The sequence below is a fragment of the Humulus lupulus genome, chromosome 4 (genome assembly GCF_963169125.1).
Source record: "Humulus lupulus chromosome 4, drHumLupu1.1, whole genome shotgun sequence".
Taxonomy (NCBI): Eukaryota; Viridiplantae; Streptophyta; class Magnoliopsida; order Rosales; family Cannabaceae; genus Humulus; species Humulus lupulus.
The window spans coordinates 173,879,464-173,899,931 of NC_084796.1; the positions used below are offsets into that span (position 1 = coordinate 173,879,464).

A 20,468-nucleotide genomic window follows, 5' to 3' on the forward strand; every position below is an offset into this window, starting at 1 on the left:
ATTGTGATATCCTTTACCACCCACGGAAAACCAATGTAGTGGCAGATGCGTTGAGCTGGAGGGGCCCATGCCAGTTATTTAGCTCTAAACAGATATCAAAGGAGTTGGCAGAAGAGATGTCCAAAGCGAGGATAGAGCTGGTAGTGGGCCGATTGGCCAATATTACCTTATAGTTGACCCTTCTAGAGAGGATCAGATGGATGATGCATAGTTGTAGAAGGTCAGAGGGAATGTCCTAGCTGGGGTAGTTAAGGATTATTCTATTTCAGAGATAGGATTACTACGGTACTAGGGTCGGATTTGTATTCTGATAGATATGGGTATTAGACGAGAGATACTTGATGAATCCCATTATACACCATATTCAATCAATCCAGGTGTAACGCCCTACTTCCTCAAAACTGTTACTAAGTGAGTTTTTAAGACAAAACAGTGTGCAATGAACTCGCTAACCGAGGTTTTGAAACAAAAGTGTGACTAATTAAAAGTTAAGGCTGTAATCTTTGAAAATGCGTCGTTTCATTAAAACTTCTATTATTAAACATTTGGGATCCCAAAATAAGGTTTGAAAACTAATTACATCTTGAAATAAGGTTACAGTTAAGAAATCATAAAATCATAGATTATTACAGCCATTTTCGAATAAACCCCCAACCAAAGCAGTCGGGCAGGCCAAACATGTACACGTCGCTTCACGCTCTCCGTACTCATGGTTGGTTGACTCAGTCATTGCCCTTACCTGCAACACAGAGCACCCGTGAGCCGAAGCCCAGCAAGAAAACTCATGCAGAACATAACATATGCAATGTATACAGTTTATCATAACAGATAATCCACAAATAAACAAGTCAATCATTAGACTAAGCAAACACGGCCAAGCCGCCCCAGAGCCTTACCGAAGCCTGGGGTATCGGTTCTCACCGCGAGGATAACTCATGTATCCCTTGGGTCCCACCCTGAATATAGCATAACACATGTTTCCACCGGGCCCCGCCCTGACTATAGCATCCCATGTGCTAGGTGTTACTTTCGGCCCACGGGCGCCCCGGCTTACGCCGTACTCGGCCCACGGCTGCCCCGGCTTACGCCGTACTCGGCCCACGGCCGCCCCGGCTTACGCCGTACTCGGCCCTTGCCGCTCATTTCATCATAATCACACATATAGTACATTCGAAATAATCATTCACACACATCATGATTCATTTAAGGTTTAAACATTTGCACATAATACAATCTGGGGCCATGCCCTAACCTCGGGTGTTATAGTTTTCTTACCTGCATTCCGAGCCTCCTGATGCACTAAATCCACGAGCACGGTCCTCTAGCACGAGCCTCTCAAAGAATCTAGTCACAACACACAAGAAACATCCCTCATTACTAACCAACCCAAAATCACTTCCCGGGACCAATCCCACACTCTCGGGACTCCCAAATTCCTAAAACAGTTCATTGGAAACATCCCCCGAACCCCCGGAGCAAAAGCTGAAAAATGCAAATTTTCCCATCCTGAAAAAGGCGTAGCGCCGCGGCGCTACCCGCAAGGGCCGCGGCGCCCAGCGAAGTCAGGGAGCTCCTTGGCTGCCAACAGCCTCGCGCCGCGGCGCCCAAGAACAGGGCCGCGGCGCTCCTTCTCGAACCCAGAAAAACTGGGTTTTTCCCCTGCATTTCCTCAAGCCAAAACACTCCCAAATCAACCCAAACTCACACCCAAGCCCCAAAACCAACTCAAGACTCCAAATAAACCATCCAACAACCCATAACATTACCAAAGACATCTAAACACCCAATCAAATCCCCAAAATCCACATCCTTGATTTCAATTTCAGAAAAATAAAAACTCAAACATCAAACTTAACTCATGCTCAAATTCTTAACCCATAACATAATCAAGCCTTAAATGAGTATAAAATTCCTTACCTCATATGGGGAATCCATCCCTAAGCTTCCTTCATCTCCTAGGTCTCCAACTTCTCATTCTCTTCTTCTTCTTCTTCTTCCTCATGCCCTAGCTTTTCCCTCTCTTTTCTCTTCTCTTCAAACTCTATCAAGACCAAAATGGTTAAGCCCCAAACCGTGTACCCCATAAAACCAGCTGCCATTTATCTAATTTCCCAGCCAAATGACCATTTTACCCCTCCTTGCCTATCCTTTCCCAACTAAACCTCAAGGGCACTTAAGTCCTTTTACTTCTATTTCATTTCTACCATTTTCTACCTAGAACTTGTTACTCTCAGCAGTAACTAATGGTTACCCAGGTTACTAAATCTCCAATAACCATTACCCGCTAAATCTTAATTTAACCTTAAAATTCCCGAGGTACCCCTAGGCTCCTCCCGAGCCGGGTATAGAAATCCCGTTGTGACTCTGAAGTTAACTAGCTCTCTAGGACCGTCTCGGCACGTGCATCACAATAATAAAACCACACCCACGTGGTACAATTCACCGAATACAATTATCACATATCAATACAGTTATGCCCAACATGGCCAAAATCACAATTACGCCCTTTTAACACGATCCAGGCCTACATGCATACTAGTAAACATAGCCATGCATCTCAGTTAAACAAATAGCCAAATAACATGCTTTAAATCATAACCGCGCATTTAACTCATAAAATCACACCTAAATCCCAACCTGCCCTCCTGACACACTAATCAAGGCCCTTAAGTCTTATTAGCGAATTTGGGTCGTTACACCAGGCATCACGAAGATGTATCAGGATCTATGAACTTTATATTGGGGCCTGGGATGAAGAAGGGTGTAGTGGAGTACGTGGCCAAGTGTTTAACCTGTCAGCAGGTGAAGGTTGAGCATCAGCAACCAACGAGGTTGCTACATCCTTTGGGTATTCCCGAATGGAAGTGGTAAGACATTACTATGGATTTAGTGGGAGGTTTACCCAAGACAATGGGGCTGCATGACTCAGTGTGGGTGATAGTGGCTAGGTACACCAAGTCAGCTCACTTTCTACCAGTGAGAACGACCTATACTATAGATCAGTACACGGAGTTGTACACGAGGGAGATTTTATGCCCCCATGGGGTTCCTAAATGTATAGTATCAGACTAGGATCCCATATTTACCTCCAAGTTTTGGGGTGGTTCGCAGAAGGCTATGGGGACTCAGCTGAAGTTTAGTATAGCCTTTCATCCACAGATGGATGGACAGTCTGAGAGGACAATTCATGTGTTAAAAGACATCCTTAGGGCGTGTGTATTAGGCTTTGAGGGGTGTTGGAGTAAGTACCTCTTGTTGATTGAGTTTTCATACAACAAAAGCTATCAATCAATGATTGGAGTAACTCCATACGAGATGTTGTATGGAAGGAGATGTAGATCACCCATTCATTGGGATGAGATGGGTGAGAGGAAGTATTTGGGACTGGAGATGGTTCAGAAAACTAATGAAGCTATTGAGAAGATCTGAGCTCAAAGGCTCGCTTCGCAGAGCAGACAGAAAAGCTAAGTTGATCCTAAGCGTAGGGAAGTGGAGTTCCAGGTAGGGGACCATGTGCTTCTGCGAGTGTCACCACTACGAGGAGTAAGGAGGTTTGGGAAAAAAGGCAAGATGAGCCTTAGATTCATAGGACCTTTTGATATCCTTGAGAGGATCGGGAAGGGGGCCTATAGATTGGCTCTGCCACCATCATTATCAGGAGTTCATGATGTATTCCACATCTATATGCTTCGGAAGTACATCTCAAATGCGACTCATGTGTTGAGATATGAAGATTTAGAGTTACAAACATATTTTTCATATGAAGAGCGACCGTTTCAGGTCCTAGACAGGAAAGACAAGGTTCTACGGAACAAGACGATTCCTCTAGTCAAAGTGTTATGGAGGAATAGCAAGGTTGAGCAAACGACTTGCGAGCTTGAGTCAGCTATGCGGGATCAGTATCCCGATTTATTCAGGTAAATTTCGAGGACGAAATTCTTAGTAGAAGGGGATAGTTGTAACGACCCAAAAGTGCTAATGGGGTTTAGTGCCTTGATTAGCATGCCGGGAGGGAATAATTGGAATTATATGTGTGTTTAATTGGTTAAATGCGTGACTATATGGCATGCATGATTAATATGATTATGTGAATATATTATATGCATATTTATGAGTATTAAATATGCATGTGGGCCCTTTGCTGTTTATAAGGGCATGATTGTAATTTTGGCTCGTTAAGAGCATAAATGTGATTATATGTGATAAATGATTGAGATCACATTATTATGTGGATACATGTTTGCAATATATGACTCAAGACGGTCCTAGTGAGCGGATTAACAAAATAGTCACAACGGGGTTTAATACTCGGCTCGGGGGAGCCTAGGGGTATTTTGGGAATTGAGAGAGTATTTTGGGATTTATTGGATAATGAATAAGTATTTGGTAATTAATTGTACAAGACATAATTAATTGGTTAATGGTAGGAACACTTAAGGAATTAGCGGGAACTAGGGGAAATGACTTTTTTGCCCTTAAGGGCAAGGAGGAGCTGATTTAGTCTAAGGGGGAAAATGGTCTTTTATGGGTTAAGGATATACTTAGGAATTTTAGGAAGTGATTAGAAACACCAGGAATACTCTCACACTCTCCCTTTCCCCTCTCACTCACGATTCACTCTGTCTCTCTCTCCCCCTCTTGTGTTGAGGCTTTGAGTTTGCTGAAGTAAAACTTGGTTTAAGCCAGATTGGAGCTGAGTTTGGGCTAGGTTAAACTGAATAATTAAGGCTGGAAGTGGGCAGAGAATAGCTGGAGAAATTCAGGCCATAAACTAAGGTAAATTTCAAGTTAAATTGTTGAATTTTGTTGGAGAGTATACTAAAGTTAGAGCTTGCATGATTCTGGTTCTTAAGCTAGGTTCTGGTACTTAGGGGGAGTAAGAAATTGTTTAGGGATTGAATATGATGTTTAGGTTATACGAATGAGTTTTCTGGGCTTGAATTTGAGTTTGGTATGGATTTGGGACTATGGTTAGAAGGATTTTTGAGGTTGTGGCTAGGTAGAATGTTGAGGAACCCAGGGAATTCTGGGTACGCGGGGGCGCGCCGCGACCCAGCTTATGGTTGCCGTGGCCCACGTGCCCAGAATTCCCTAGGAGGGCTTGTTGACTTGAGGGCGCGTCGCGACCCAATGGGGGGCAAGTCGCGACCCGCCTCTCCCAGATGCATGAGGCTGTGCCTCTGACTTGAGGCGCGTTGCAACCCTCAGGGCCAGGTCGCGGCCCACCTAGGGAACTTTGGCCTAGGATAGTTTTAGGCTTGGGGAGGCCCGGGGGTTGAACCTATGCGCTCGGGACGGGCTCTATTACCCAGGTTAGTAGAATTCGAGGCCATGGAGGCTAGTTTTTGGTTCCTAAACATTTATTTGGATTAGGAAGTGATGGTTAACCATTGGTATAGTGACTAGGATTATCGCCAAAGCTCAGGACTGAGGATCGTGCTCGGGACCGCTCTTAATTCTCCACTCAAGATTTGAGGTAACTGCACCCTTGTGGTTGTGAACGAGGCTGAGGTTCCCAATATTTGAGCATGTGTACTATGTGATTATACGATTGCTATGTATATAAGAATGAACGACCTAAGAGAGCTTGGGCTAATGATAAGCGTACTGAACGCAGCTCGACCTAAGCGAGTCGGGGTCAACTAAATAAAAAGGGGGCTCGGCCTAAGTGTGCCAACCCTGAATATTTGTGAAACTGGTTAAGATATTAACTTGAGATTATATGTGGACCGTTGGTTAGTTTAATGCTTGTATTATGTTATATAGTTGAATTGGTTGTGTTAAGATTGATTGAATACTATTGTTGCTATATGTATTTGTTGTTTATGGTTTTCTTGTTGGGCCTTGGCTCATGGGTGCTACGTGGTGCAGGTAAAGGCAAAGGAAAACTGGACCAACCATGAGTTGGAGAGCTCTGGAGTGGAGTGTACATAGTCAGCTGCTCGACCGCCATGACCGAGGGAAAGTTATAGGGACAGAGCTCTAAAACTTGTATTTTGCCATTAGATTGGCTTATGTTGTATCTAGTTTTGGGGATTGTAATTACCACATATACCCTATTTTTGGAATCCCATGTATCAAACATCTGTTTTAATGAAAATTAACCGTTTATGATCAAAATCTTTTAACCCTAACCTGATAGTTGATTAGCAAGTCTTAGGATCACATTATTGTTCAAACGACTTGATTAGCAAGTCTTATACTATTTTAAAATACACAGTGTAACAGTCTTGGTTATCCAGGGCGTTACACTTTTTTTTAAAATGTATAATAGAATGAATTACAGTTCTATAGTATATATAGATATTTATATCAATAATCTCTACATAAATGACATCTAAACAAAACATTGACATATATATATTTACATGACTACATAACATATATATAAATTACAATAATATTTAAAAATTAATTTATAATAGAATAAAATAATAATAGAAAGAGTCATAGTGTAGAGTAGTATTACATGCATCAACTATTTTTAGTTTCTAATGAAGAAAAATAGCTTCAATCACTTCATAAAAAATAAACTATCACACACATTTATAAGATAAAAAATATGATATGTATGACTTTATTATTTTTAAATAAATATAATTCAATTATTTAAATTATCATAAAATATCTTTAAAATATCTTATTTTAATTAATTAATTTTTGTATAAGTTTATGATTGTTCTAGTTTTTGAATTTGACAGTGTCAACAAGAGATTATATATTATATGTTTAATATAATATTAATATTATACATAGATTTTAAATTTAAGTTTGTTGCTAGTTGAAAGTAGATTATATTATATGTTTAATATGATATTGTTTTAATATGTGAAGTTTAAGTTTAATTAAATTTTATTAAGTTATAAAACTTATGGTTTTATTATTTTTAAATAATTATGATTGTAAAATATCTCAAAAATATTATATTTTAATTTGTTTAATTCTTCATTTAATTTTATTTAAATTGAAATTATATTTACACTCTATGGTTAAATATAATAATATTATGTTATATATAGAATATTTTGTTAAAGTTTACGGGAAAAAAAACGTTAACATCAATTACACACATTTTATATAGAAGAGATATAAAAAGAACAGGATTGATTGAGTTATCTTCAAATTGCAATAGTAACACTACATTAATGATCTTCTGTTATTCTTATGATATCCCAATTAGGCAAATGACAAAAGTTCGGTCTCACATCATTTAATTTATATATACACTACGACTATGTTACTTGTCAAGAGGCCAATTTACATCTCAGACTAAATATATGCTATCTTTGGTCTTTCAAAGTGCATACACTGTCTTATACTCACTATTTAGTATATCAGTATCGGACATTATTGAAACAGACCATGATTGTGGTGACTGACTATTATTAGTCATTGATCTTTTAAGGCTTCTCCTCATTTTGGAAGATTGAAGCCTGTTTACTATCACCCAATAACACATAGTCCCCAGTGTTGTTGCCATAATTACTGTCCCTATACCAGTTACTCCAATGGCTAACAATCTATGATGCTCTCCCACAACAATATAGGACAGTGCTAAAAATGCCACTGAGACCATAACACAAGCCAACCACATCAGCTTGTTTATGATTGCCATGAGTTTCTTCTTTGATTTTCTCTCTACAACAACAACCGAGGTTTGGACAATCACAACAGCTAGTGATAGGAAGAGAGCAAAGGAGTCGAATATGAAGAAGATGGTGAATTCGATTCTGGGACCAACAAGGACCTCCCCAGTTGAGAGGTTTGGAGTTGTTATGTTTGAAGCATCAGCAGGGTACAGACCAGGGACTTGGAAGATAGCAGCAAAGGCAACAGTGGCTATGAGAACAGCAACAACCGTGGTCGAGTTGATTGCGTTGTTGAGGCCTTCTAAGTGCATTTTGTTGAGCCGTTTCACCATTCCTCGCACTTGTTTTCGGGTCTGGCGTGCATGCTCAAGCTGGTTATGTACTTTGTGTTTGATCACACTGACAGTTTGCTTTAGTTCCCTGGACCTCTTTGAACTTGGTGGTCTAATGAATTTGGCACTTTGAATCCCACGTTCTCTTAGGACAGCAGCAATCTCTGGCTGTCCATTTCGATCAGCAGTGTCAAGTACAGTTTCCCCATGTTTGTTAATCACAGTTGTGTCTACTTCCTTGTGACTTAGCAACATCTGAACAATCTGTAAGAAGTACAATGTTAATAAAGTACTCTATACTAGAGGGTTCCTAGTAACAAAGAACCATATCTAGACTTAATCAGATATGTCTTTGTTGCATAAAGTATTGTTTATTCATTTAGTCAGTTCCTAATTCTAGTTCCCCCGTGTTGAGACTTGGGAGGAGAAAGAGATTTTTCATAGAATCTTAGACAAAACCTATAGTGGGGCATTTGATAAAATAGATATTTTCTTAATGTCACTTTGCAAAATAAAGTTCTTTTGATAATTCTTAGAAAATTAGCCTTCTCGACAGTCAATTAGAAATGTTAATTCACAAAGAATTATATTAAAAATAGGCCATTTTGCAAAATAACATTGTAAAAAAAATTCTATTTTCACCAATTGTATCATTCAATTCAATGCACAGACTAAACTGCATGGTAACTATTTTCTGTTCAAGATCATAAATCAACAAAAATAAACTATGATTACCTCAGCTCGACCCTTCCGGGTAGCTGTATGCAAGGCAGTGTTGCCCATAGCATCAACCATGTTTATCAAAGAAAGATTCGCCTTCAACATTTCAGTCACCAGCTCAACATTATGTCCCTTAACTGCCATATGAAGAGCAGTCTGTCCTTTCTTATCAATTTTCACAGCAATTCCAGGCTCTTTGCTCAAGAGGGCTCTGACAACCATCAAATGCCCATTCCTCGCCGCAGAATGCAACGCAGTTTTGCAGTTACTTCTCGTTATGGTGACCAGGCTGCTAAAACTATCCAAGAGGTAATTAACTACTTCAACATGACCTTGTGCTGCAGCAGTATGCAAAGCTGTTGTGTTTGTTAGATCAACTGTCATTGCAAGTTCCGGTATAGCCTCCATGAGCACCTTCAACACCCCTGAATCAGAAGTTAAACAACAATGATTTTAATAAACCATTCAGCTCAATACAGAAAAAATCATAACATATATCTATGCTATGCTAATACCTAAATTTCCATGCTTGGCAGCTACATGAAATGCATCATAACCATTCCTAGCTCTGGTACCAGCTATTTCAATGTCGTAGTGCTTTATCATGACCTCCACCATATCCACATAGCCATATTCACAGGCCACATAAAGAGGGGTTTCACTAGAGTGATTCTGCTTTGCTAATATTTCCTTTAATTCTATCTCCTCACTAGTGTTTGAGATTATTTCCATAACAAGTTCCAGATTTCCTGATCTTGCAGCCAAATGCAAGGGAGTGTCTCCTCTCTCTCCTACTGACCTTTTCACCATCTTCTTTGCTTAGAGGTTTTGAGTCTTCTAGTTTGTTGCTCCACCAGAAGAAGTTAATAAAAACACAAGAAAAGCCAAAAAAAAAGGGAACTTTCCTTTCCAACCTTTGACAATATTGATTTATTTTTTTTGGATTTAAAAATAAAACCCTTTCTTCTATGTAAGACCCGGATCAAAACTCAAGCATGGCTGCCTACCAAAGATTTCAACTCGTGAACAGAATGGACGATGAGATAACTGAGTTGATTCCAAGGTTGAGCACGTGGAAACCTCTTCTTTTGATTCCTTGATTCCTTATAATACCCTGACATGTTCTGGACCAAAATTTAACTATTAAAAACTAAACCCACTTGTTATCTTTATACATATATATATATATAAATATAAATAATTGTATCCACCACTACACCTCTTCTTCTTAAAGATTCAACCTTGTTGCATTCAATCACATGAAAGAGAAAAGGGGTTAAGAAGAATAGAAAGAAGTAAAGACTTCTAAATTATAGGAAATATGTGTATCTAAACTAACTACTCAAAAGGTAAGGACTCGAGAATTGAAAATCACTCAATATGTGTATTTGCTCCATCAAACTACAAAAATAGCTAAAGGGTCACTTAGTTTTAACAAATCAGATCAGTAACTCAACATATCTATATGCAGTAAAGTGGTTGAGGTTCAGAGAAAAGACAAACCTATTTGAATTCCCAAAATCTTCACGGATGCTTAAAATTAGAGTGAAGGAGGAGATAGTGTGAAATTTGAGCCAGTGCCCCTTAAATATTGAGTGGGGTGAAGCTCATCAAAGTTATGAAACACACTTTATGAAAAAGGGTCCGTGTGAGAAAGCTCAAAATAAGAAAGAAAGAAAGAAAGTATGAATACTAAAGCAAAAGAAAGATCACCACAAAATGCTGGTACGGACAATATCAACTAAAAAACGAAAAAATTATTTATTAAATTAACAAGTTGTGGATGGAAGTACACGCGGCATTTAGGATACTCTACTACAGTGTTTATAATAACAGTTTGTAAAACTGTGAAAATATATGAAAGATTAGATGACGAATAGTAGAATAAAATATATGAAAATATAACTTCAGTGCACAACATCGAAAAAGTATCAATTTTGCCAAAATCATAAGTTTTTATTATTACATCACAAGAGCATCAAAACACTATCAATTTTGCATCGAAACACCATTAATTTTGCATCAAAAAAGCATCGTTTTAGCCAAAAATCAAATTTCATGATTGCATCGCAAGAGCATCGAAACACTATCAATTTTGCATCGAAAAAACATCGTTTAGGCAAAAAAAAACTAAGTTTTCATGATTGCATCGCAAGAGCATCGAAACACCATCGATGCAAAATCAATGGTGTTTCGATGCTCTTGCGATGCAATCATGAAAACTTGATTTTTGGCCAAAATGATGCATTTTCGATGCAATTTCGATGTTCTTGCAATGCAATCATGAAACTTGATTTTTGGCCAAAACGATGTTTTTTCAATGAAAAATCGTTGCAAAATCGATGATGTTTCGATACTCTTGCGATGCAATCATGAAAACTTGCTTTTTGGAAGAAAAAAAACAATGCTTTTTCGATGCCAAATCGATGGTATTTCGATGCAAAATCAATGGTGTTTCAATGCTGTTGTGATGCAATCATGAAAACTTGATTTTTAGCCAAAACGATGCTTTTCTAATGCAATTTCGATGCAAAATCGATGGTGTTTCAATGCTCTTGCAATGCAATCATGAAAACTTGTTTTTTTTTTGCCAAAACGATGGTGTTTCGATACTATTGCGATATAATCATGAAAACTTGATTTTTGGCCAAAACTATGTTTTTTCAATGATCTGCACTGCAATTTGACGAAAACTTTGGAGGTTCATATTTCTTCACTTAAATGTCTGTTTCAGATGATTTTATTTTTTAAATTTTGGTATTTTTTCGAGATCTACAAGATTAGAATGAGAGAGAGAGAGTGAGAGAGTGAGAGAGCGAGAGATGTTAGAGAGCGAGAGAGTTCGGATTGAGAGAGAAAATGAGTGTTTGAATGTTAGAGATATTTTTGTCTAAAAAATTGAAATTGTCATATATTTGGGATAGTAACTTATGTTGGCATATTAAAAAATTTCACTAAATTATCATATATAACATGAAATTTCCCTTTCAATTAGACTCAATAGAAAATACTCAACTTTCCTTTCTCATATTTTTATCTGTCATGATACCATTTTATGATAGACTTATTTGTATTGCAAGTCCTATATTTTATAGGTTTTGGCAAGTTGGTCCCCAAACATTTATTTTTTGTAAACTGATCCCCAAACTTTTAGTTACATGGCAACGTTAATCCTATACTGTTAAATCACCTTCTGCCGTTAGTTTATTTATTTTTAATATATTAATTAACTTTTTCAAATTTATTTAAATTTGGAAATAAAAGAAGATAATAAAGCATATATGAAATGAAAAAGAAACAGTCAAAAAGTGTAGCAGATTGCCACTGTTAATAGGAAACAAATCGCGACTCGCGAGGAAGAAAAAAATAGGAGGACGAAGACTAGCGTTCCACCATCGAGGCTGGTGTGTTATCCGTTCCTCTTCGTCGTCGACGAGAGGAAGAATACCAACCATTTATTTATGTGTAGAAGACTGATGATTTCTCTACTAGCTCTAGACACCTTAACGTTAATAACTAATACCGTTTTGAGTTAGTTATTAGTTAGAGGTCAATCTTTTGTCTTTGTAAAATTAGTTAATTGTCAGAGTTAGTTAGCTGATTAGATTTTCTTGATAGAAACAAATTTCTTTTGTACCAATATGACCTTTATAAATAAAGCACTTGATCATTCATTGTGATCAAGCTTTCATCGCATTTTCATTGAAGTTTTTCTAAAACTCTTTGATATTCTGTAAAGTTCTTTATGGTATCCGAGCCTCTGACTCGCGTCCATGGACTCCTCATCCTCTGATCCGTCTCAAGTTCGTGATGACACCACACCTCCGACGACTACTAATACTTCGGCAGCCCCTGCTCCTCCGGCGAACACTGCTACTTTGATTCTGCCATGGAATCCTTTCTCTAATTCTCTTTGTAGTGTCCCAAATTTGCTAATAAGACTTAGGACCTTGATTAACGTGCCTGGAGGGTAATAAGTGATCTAATGTGTCAATGTATAAATTTGATGAATATGTGATTAGAAATGCATGTTTAGGTGAATTAAATATGCATGTGGGTCCCGTTTGGTTATTAGGGGCATGTTTGTAATTTTAGCTCATTGAGGGCATAAACGTGATTATTATGATATATTTGTGATATATTTGTGTTGCACGATCCGAGACAGTCCTAGGGAGCGGTTAGCTAGAAAGTCACAACGGGGTAGAAAACCCAACTCAGGGCAAGTCGAGGGGTATTTCGAGTATTGGACGTTTTATGGGGTTAACGAGTTATGGAAATAAATATATGGAGATATATTTGAAGTTAGAATGTTTAGGAGGGAATATTGGGGAATTTAACCATTTTGCCCTTGGGGACGTTTTCGGTACCTGGAGCCTTTGAGGTAACCTTATAGACTAAGTTAAGTAAAACAAGACATACCAAGAAACATTCATAAACTAAAGGAAACCGACTCTCTCTCCATCTCTCGGTTCTGTCTTCACTTTCTTTGGAAGCTTGGTGAATTTGGTGAAAACTAACCAGAAACTAAGGATTTAAAGCTGGGATTTTGGGGGCTAGAAGCTTGGAACCTAGGGGATTGATTCAGAGATTCAAATAATCTCACGGTAAGTTTTTAAACTTGATGAATTATGTTGAATTATGCTGGTATTTTAGAGTGTTGCATGTGAGTTAGATGAAGAATAATCTTTGAGTTCTAGATGAGGTTTGGGATTAGTTTCTGTTGGGTTTTGCTGCTAGGATCACTCTAGAACTATTGTGATGATTGAGTTGGATTGTTAGGTTGATTTTGGGGTAAATTGGCTGGGTTTTCGTGGTAAAAATGGAGGATTTTTCTGGGTTCGAAGGGTCGAGCCGCGACATTGTTCTTGTTGAGCTGCGACCCTCTAGAACAGGTTGGAGGCTAGGAAGAGGGGCGGGCCGTGGCATGCCCAAGCTTGGGCCGCGGCGCGCCTGCCCTGTTTTGGGGTTGGGGGTCTCTGGTTGAGGCGGGCCGCGACATGGGCTCATGGGGCCGCGACACTTAGTGCATTTTTGGGCTTTTAAGAGGTTTTAGGCTCGGGGATCCAAAAGTTAAGGCTCGGGATGGATTTTATCACCCGATTGATAGAATTCAAGGTCCCGGAGACTAGAATTATGATCCAAAGCTATTTAGTGGATTAGAACTTGATGGATGGATGCTGTTGATGCGTTGTGGCTAGGGTTTCAGCAAGGCTCGGATTAGGGGACTGTGCTCGGGACATCGGTGCTTGGAAAGCTCGGGACACAGGTAAGAAAACTGCTATACCCATAGAGCAGGGAAAGGCCCTATAGCTTGTGTTGCAGGGCACGTCCCTATATGATTGTGTTGCAGGATGTAGCCCCATTGATTATGTTTATATCTGTTTAAGTATTTGTTTAATTATGCTATGTGTGCATACATGTGTGAATGAATGGCAAGAGCCGGGAACGGCGAGGGTCGGGAATGGCGAGGGCCGGGAACGGCGAAGGTCGAGAACAGTAAGGGGCCGGGAGCAGCATTTAGCACGCGGAGTGCGAGTTTCCAAGGTGAGACCCTATAGGATACTTGGGATATCCTCACGGTGTAGACCGCGAACCCAGAGCCTGGTAAAGCACCTAGGACGGCATGGTCGTATGTGTTTAGCCTGTTGGCGGCTTGATTATATGTTGAATGATTGATATGCATATGTTATCTGGTTGTGTGAGTTTTCTTGCTGGGCTTTAGCTCACGGGTGCTCTATGGTGCAGGTAAGGGCAAGGGGAAAGTTGACTAACCATGAGTACAGAGAGCGTGAGGCGATGCGTACATGTTTGGCCTGTGTGGCTGCCATGACCAGGGGTATTTTTGGGAGATATTTATATTAAACCTAAATTTTGTCGTTTAGCCAAATTTAGTTATATTTTGAGTTGTAAATATTTCTAAATAGTATTTTGGGATCCCAAATGTTAAACGCTTATAATTTTCAATGAATGGTTATATTTTTAAAGTATGTGATTTCTGTTATGGTGTAACTACACTTTTGTCTTAAAACCTTGATTAGCGAGTTAATTGCACGTTTTAAACTCACTTGGTAACGGCTCTAAGGAAGTAGGGCGTTACACTCTTACTTCTTCTCTTACACTCAAACTTGATCGTGTTAATTTCCTTGCCTAGAAATCACAGGTCATTCCAACAGTGATTGGCCATGATCTTGATGAGATCTTGTTTAGCAATGTCTCTCCTCAGGCAAAACTGGTCACTGGTGCGGTCAATCCTGAATATACTCAGTGGAAACGCGTGGCCAGATCCTTCTCTCGTGGATTTGATCCTCCATGTCAGAAGGTATGCTTAGCTCTGAAGTTGCATATTTGACCTCTTATGAAGTTTGGCGTGCACTCAAACATAAACTCTCAGGACAATCCAAAGCTCGTCTCCTACAATTGAAGGGTCAATTGTCTACCATTTAGAAAGGTAGTTGTCAATTTCTGATTATACTGACAAAATTAAATCTCTCCGCGACAGTCTTGCTATAGCTAGATGTTTGGTGAACGATCAAGATATGGAGTTGCAATTACTCAATGGTCTAGGACCTGAGTATGACCCTGTCATTTCAGGCATTACTTTCAGTAATGAATCTAAAAGCCTTGAAGAAATTCAAGCTTTTCTCATGGCTCATGAATGTTTACTTGAGCGGCATCATTCAATGGATGATATCTCAAACAGGATGGCTGCAAATCTTACATTTGGTGGTGCAAGAAATGGGTGCTCTAACAATATCAAGCCTCCTTACAATTCTGGTCGTTCAAACCCAAATGACAATTCAAGAAATGCTGGCAAAAGTTATCCTCGACCTCAATCTTCTAACACTCGTCCAGTGTTTCAAGTTTGCCTCAAGATTGGCCATACTGCAACAATTTGTCATTATCGAATTGACAAAGCTTTTGTCATTCCCAAGAACAATCCCACACAAGCACACGCTTATCTGACTGAGCAAGAAGTTGCTGATATGAATGAGCCTCAAGCATATGTCTCAACATCAGTACCTGATTTTGGTGATGACACCATATGGTATGCAGATACTGGAGCAACCAATCACGTGGCATTTGGAATGGAGAATCTCGACTCTACCACCCCATATCATGGATCTGAGACACTTGCAATAGGTAATGGTAAGAAACTGTTTATTTCTCATATAGGCAAAGCTACTATTCCGTCTAACTCTAGTTCCCCTTTACATTTAAATTATGTCTTAAATGTTCCTTCAATCACCAAAAATCTTGTCAGTGTTTCTAAGCTTACTAAAGATAACAATGTTTATCTTGAATTTCATAAAAATTGCTGTTTTGTTAAGGACAAGGACACGGGGAATGTTTTGCTCAAAGGGAAAATTAAAAATGGTCTTTATATGCTCGGGGATGATTCCAGTAGCTCACATTAGCCATCTCTTCAGTGTCTTTTAGCCACAATTTCAAGAATTGATTCTACTCAATCATCTTCTTCTATTTCTTCTAATTCAAATTCAGTTTATTGTACTGATTCTTGTAATCCTACTTTGCACATAATGCTTGTAATATACATTCAATCAATAAAGATTCTTTTCATTCTATCTCTATTGATTCTCAACCTCAAGCATTAATTTCCTTAAATAACACTGATGTAAATTTGTGGCATGTCAAGCTAGAACATCCTTCACCTAAAGTGCTTGGTCAAATTTTGTCTCAAATGTCCATTTTTGGTTCATTAAAGAACCTCAAATTCTATGATGCCTATAAAAAAAGGCAAGAGTCAGAAGCAGCCTTTTCCTCTATCTTCTAGTTGTGCAACTCAGCCACAAGAATTGCTTCACATTGATGTGTGGGGACCCTCTCACACTCCTTCAACAGAAGGTTTTCGATACTATATTCATTTTATTGATGATTATAGTAGATTCACATGGATTTTCCCTTTATCTCTCAAATATCAGTCATTTGATGTCTTTATTAAATTTAAAAGCCTAGTTGAGAAACATTTTTCTTTACCTATTAAATTTGTGCAAGCTGACTGGGGTGGAGAGTATAGAGTGTTTGAGAAATTTTTGCAGAACCAAGGCATTAGATTTCAACATCCTTGTCCCTATACACATGACCAGAATGGAAGAGCGGAGAGGAACCATCGCCACATTACATAAACTGGTCTCACTTTGCTAGCTCACTCAGGCCTTGATTTATCATATTGGTGGCATGCTTTCCAATGTGGAGTATATTCTATTAAACGAATTCCAACTCCTGTGCTTCTAAACCTCAGTCCTTATCAGTGCTTATTTGGAAAGCAATCAGACTATCAATTTTTGAAGCCTTTTGGGTGCATCTGTTATCCCCACTTGAGACCATACAGCTCTCACAAATTGAGTTTCAGATCAGAACCGTGTACCTTTTTGGGGTACTCACCACAACACAAAGGTTACATATGTCAGAATGCTACTAGAAGGAGGTTTATATCTCAAAATTTTGTTTTCAATGAGACTCAGTTCTCATTTCCACCTGTAGCAGATATACCCTAGGTACAAGATTCCAATTCCCATTCTTTACCATCAACTCAATACTTTACTAGTTCAGTAACTACCAATACTGTAACATCCTCCTAATCTAGGACCGTTACAGTGTGTACTTTAACTAGTGCCGGACTTGCTAATCAATTCCCTAACTAAGCTTCATGACAAGGGTTAGGGTTAAAATTTTTGGATAAAAGGAAACGTTGATTTTTCATTAAAAATATTTGTGCTCATACATGGGAACCCAAAATAACATAAACAGATGTCTAAAAGGTATACTATAGTTCAAAAGTTACAACTAGTCGACCTAAGCGGCGAAATAAGAGATATAACCCTAGTTCCTCCAAGATGACCCCAGCCGTTACACGCCGCCACTGAAGCTCTTCAACTCATGGTTGGTCCAACTTCCCTTTCCCCTTACCTACACCACATAGCACCCATGAGACAAGGCTTAACAATAAAATTTAAACATATGCATGAATAGTAAATACAAATTCCAGATGCATATCTAGCATGCCCAGCAGTAATAACCTACTCATGCATGCATACAATTACAAATAAATGACTACCATGTAATAATGGGGGCCAACTGCCCTAAATAAAAGGTTAATAAGTAATACTGGGGCCAAAGTCCGTAGGATATGAGACTAATAAGTTACCTTAGGGGCTTGTACCCTATCTTCTGTATAACTAGCCTTAGAGCTGGCCCAGCATTCCTGACACTTTAATTTTCCATGACCGTTGGGTCAGACAAGCATATAATGCCCTCCTGATTAGGCCTAACCATATCAACCAGCGCTCAACGTGCTATTGCCGCCCTTGACTTATGAGACAAGGCTTTTCAATCAAATAATGTAAACAAGCACACCTCTTTTAATAGTAACCCAAATTAGAGCATTCACGCATGATTAATCAATTAATCACAGACATAATCATAATCATGTTCATTCTCGGTGGCCCAAGCCCTATTCATAATCACATTAAATAGTCATATAAACAGATAACTAGTTACTGATAAGCATACTTCAGATAACACAAGTATGCATACATATTAATCACACATCTCAACCAATTAAATGTAAACATAGTAATGACTATGTTCCTTAATGGGGCCGAGCCCTGACCACGAAGATAGTCACATTTAACATGTACTGGGTGCATTTTTCTTACCTTAGGTGTAAGTGCAATGTATAATAAGCCCCTAGCAATAGCCTAGTAAAAAAAATTAGAGAATCTCGTCAATAACGGCTTTCGGACCAAGTCCTAGCCTCTAGGACGTTGAATTCTACTAAACCGAGTAGTAGGATCGATTCCGAGCCCATAGGTTTGAGTTCTGCACTTAAAACCTTCTCGAGGTACAAAAGCCCTTCAAGCCCTGCGACCCAAGGCAAAAGAGCCTCGTCCCACCCCAAGTCAAAGAGCCCAAGGGCTCTCCTCTCGGCCATACATGGCACGACGCGCCCCTACAAGCGTCGCGACTCAAATGGGATTTCAGCACATGCTTCTCCCTGCGTTCATGAGAGCCACAATGCCCCAAGAACAGGGCTACAAATCACCATGAAAACCCAGTTTTCCCCTTCGTTTTTTCAATCCAAATCTCACCAAAAACCTATCCAAACATAGCCAAATCCCAAAAACAAAGTTTCCAATCAACTCAACACCTCAACACCCACAAATCCCAAACCTAAACTTGGCCAAAACCTCACCAAATCTCTAAATTCAGAACTGAGTTTCTAAATTCCAGAACTTAGCTAAAACTAGAGAAAATACAAAGATTCAAGACTAGAAATCGTTACCTCTTCTGTCCAGAATGATGCTAAGCTTTTGCAAAGCAATCCCGAGCCTAAGCTAGCTTCAATTCCCAAGTTTCTAGCCTCTTCCTTCTTAATATTCAAGAAAACCCCTCAAGGGACATGAGGGAGAGAGAGAAAGCTGAGAGTGTTTCATTTATTTTGTGTGGTTTACTTAGGGTTCAAGTAACCTTAGGCAAATCTCGAGGCTCGGAGTACCAAAACATCTCGAGGGTAAAATGGTCAAAATCCCCAAAATTCCCTCCTAATCTCACTAACTCTGAAAATATTCTCGAATATTTATCCCCGTTACCCGATATCCCGGTAATACACTAAATACCCCTTAACTCAACCCGAGTTGGGTATTTCGTCCCGTTGTGACTTTCCCGCTAACTTGCTCCCTAGAATCGCCTCGTGTCGATTACCCCAAATATATTCACATAATAATGTGGTCTCACACATATATCACATAAATGCACATATATTCCAATATACCCATAATGGGCCAAATTACGAAAATTTATCTTTTAATGAGAAACAGGTCCATATGCATATTTAATACACCTAAACATCCATATCTAGTAATATTATAATATAACTCACGTAATCATACATTGATACACATATATATCACATAAACACATATTTCATAATTAAATCACATAATTTTCCATCCTGGCCTCCTAATCAAGGCCCTAAGCCTTATTAGGTAATTTGGGACGTTACAACTATCCCCTCCTTACAGAAATTTCATCCTCAAAATTTTACCTGAATAGCTCGGGATACTGATCTCGCATATCTAAATCTAGCTCCTAGGTTGCTTCCCCGAGCTTGCTGTTCCTCCATAATACCTTAACCAAAGGTATAATCTTGTTCCTCAGGACCTTGTCCTTCCTGTCTAAAATTTGAACTCGCTACTCCTCAAAGGACAAATCTGTCTCTAGTTACAGATCATCGTAACTCAATACATGAGTCTCATCTGATACATACTTTCTCAACATGGAAATATGAAATACATTGTGCACACTAGATAGTGGTGGGGATAAGGCCAACCTATAGGCCACCTGACCAATCTTCTCTAGGATCCCAAATGATTTAACAAACCTAGGGCTCAACTTTCCCTTCTTCCCAATTCTCTTCACCTCTTTTAGTAGTGAAACCCTAAGGAAGACATAGTCTCCCACTTGGAACTCCACTGTCACAGTCAGAATCCCGTGATCCGCAGGGGGAAAGACTGGGTAAAAGCTGTGCAATTCCACATCGCCTGGGGAAGGTCATGTTAGGAAAAAATGTTTTGTCTCAATGGAAATTGATAATAATATTACAACTCTATGCAATATATTAAAAATAAATAATGATTGATTAAATAAGATTACAACTCTATAACTGAAAATACAAATAAACTAAAGAACAAGAATAAGAGAAGAAGAATAGAATGGTGAAAATACAACTTAAAGCAAAATGTTACAAGTAAATTAAAATGTTTGAAATAAAGAAAAGAAGATTACAACTCAAAACAAGAAATACAAA

General features: G+C 38.8%; 1 protein-coding gene across 1 annotated transcript; it reads right to left on the reverse strand.

Annotated features, from left to right (window-relative positions):
• Positions 1-7,087: 7,087 nt before the first annotated feature.
• LOC133830978 (ankyrin repeat-containing protein At5g02620-like) lies at positions 7,088-10,354 on the reverse strand. The gene is made up of 4 exons (XM_062261116.1): positions 10,145-10,354; positions 9,157-9,765; positions 8,657-9,066; positions 7,088-8,185 (listed from the first exon to the last, which is right to left on the reverse strand). The coding sequence occupies exons 2-4, from the start codon at positions 9,449-9,451 to the stop codon at positions 7,295-7,297; spliced, it is 1,596 nt and encodes a 531-aa protein (XP_062117100.1). The 5' UTR covers positions 9,452-9,765; positions 10,145-10,354; the 3' UTR covers positions 7,088-7,294.
• Positions 10,355-20,468: the final 10,114 nt, after the last annotated feature.

Excerpts from the sequence above, each read along its gene's own strand:
- LOC133830978 (XM_062261116.1), bottom strand. The coding sequence starts at position 9,451 with ATGGTGAAAAGGTCAGTAGGAGAGAGAGGAGACACTCCCTTGCATTTG. Across the intron at positions 9,067-9,156 it reads TGCCAAGCATGGAAATTTAG|GGGTGTTGAAGGTGCTCATG; the intron begins GTATTAGCATAG and ends CTTCTGATTCAG. Across the intron at positions 8,186-8,656 it reads CCCGGAAGGGTCGAGCTGAG|ATTGTTCAGATGTTGCTAAG; the intron begins GTAATCATAGTT and ends TACTTCTTACAG.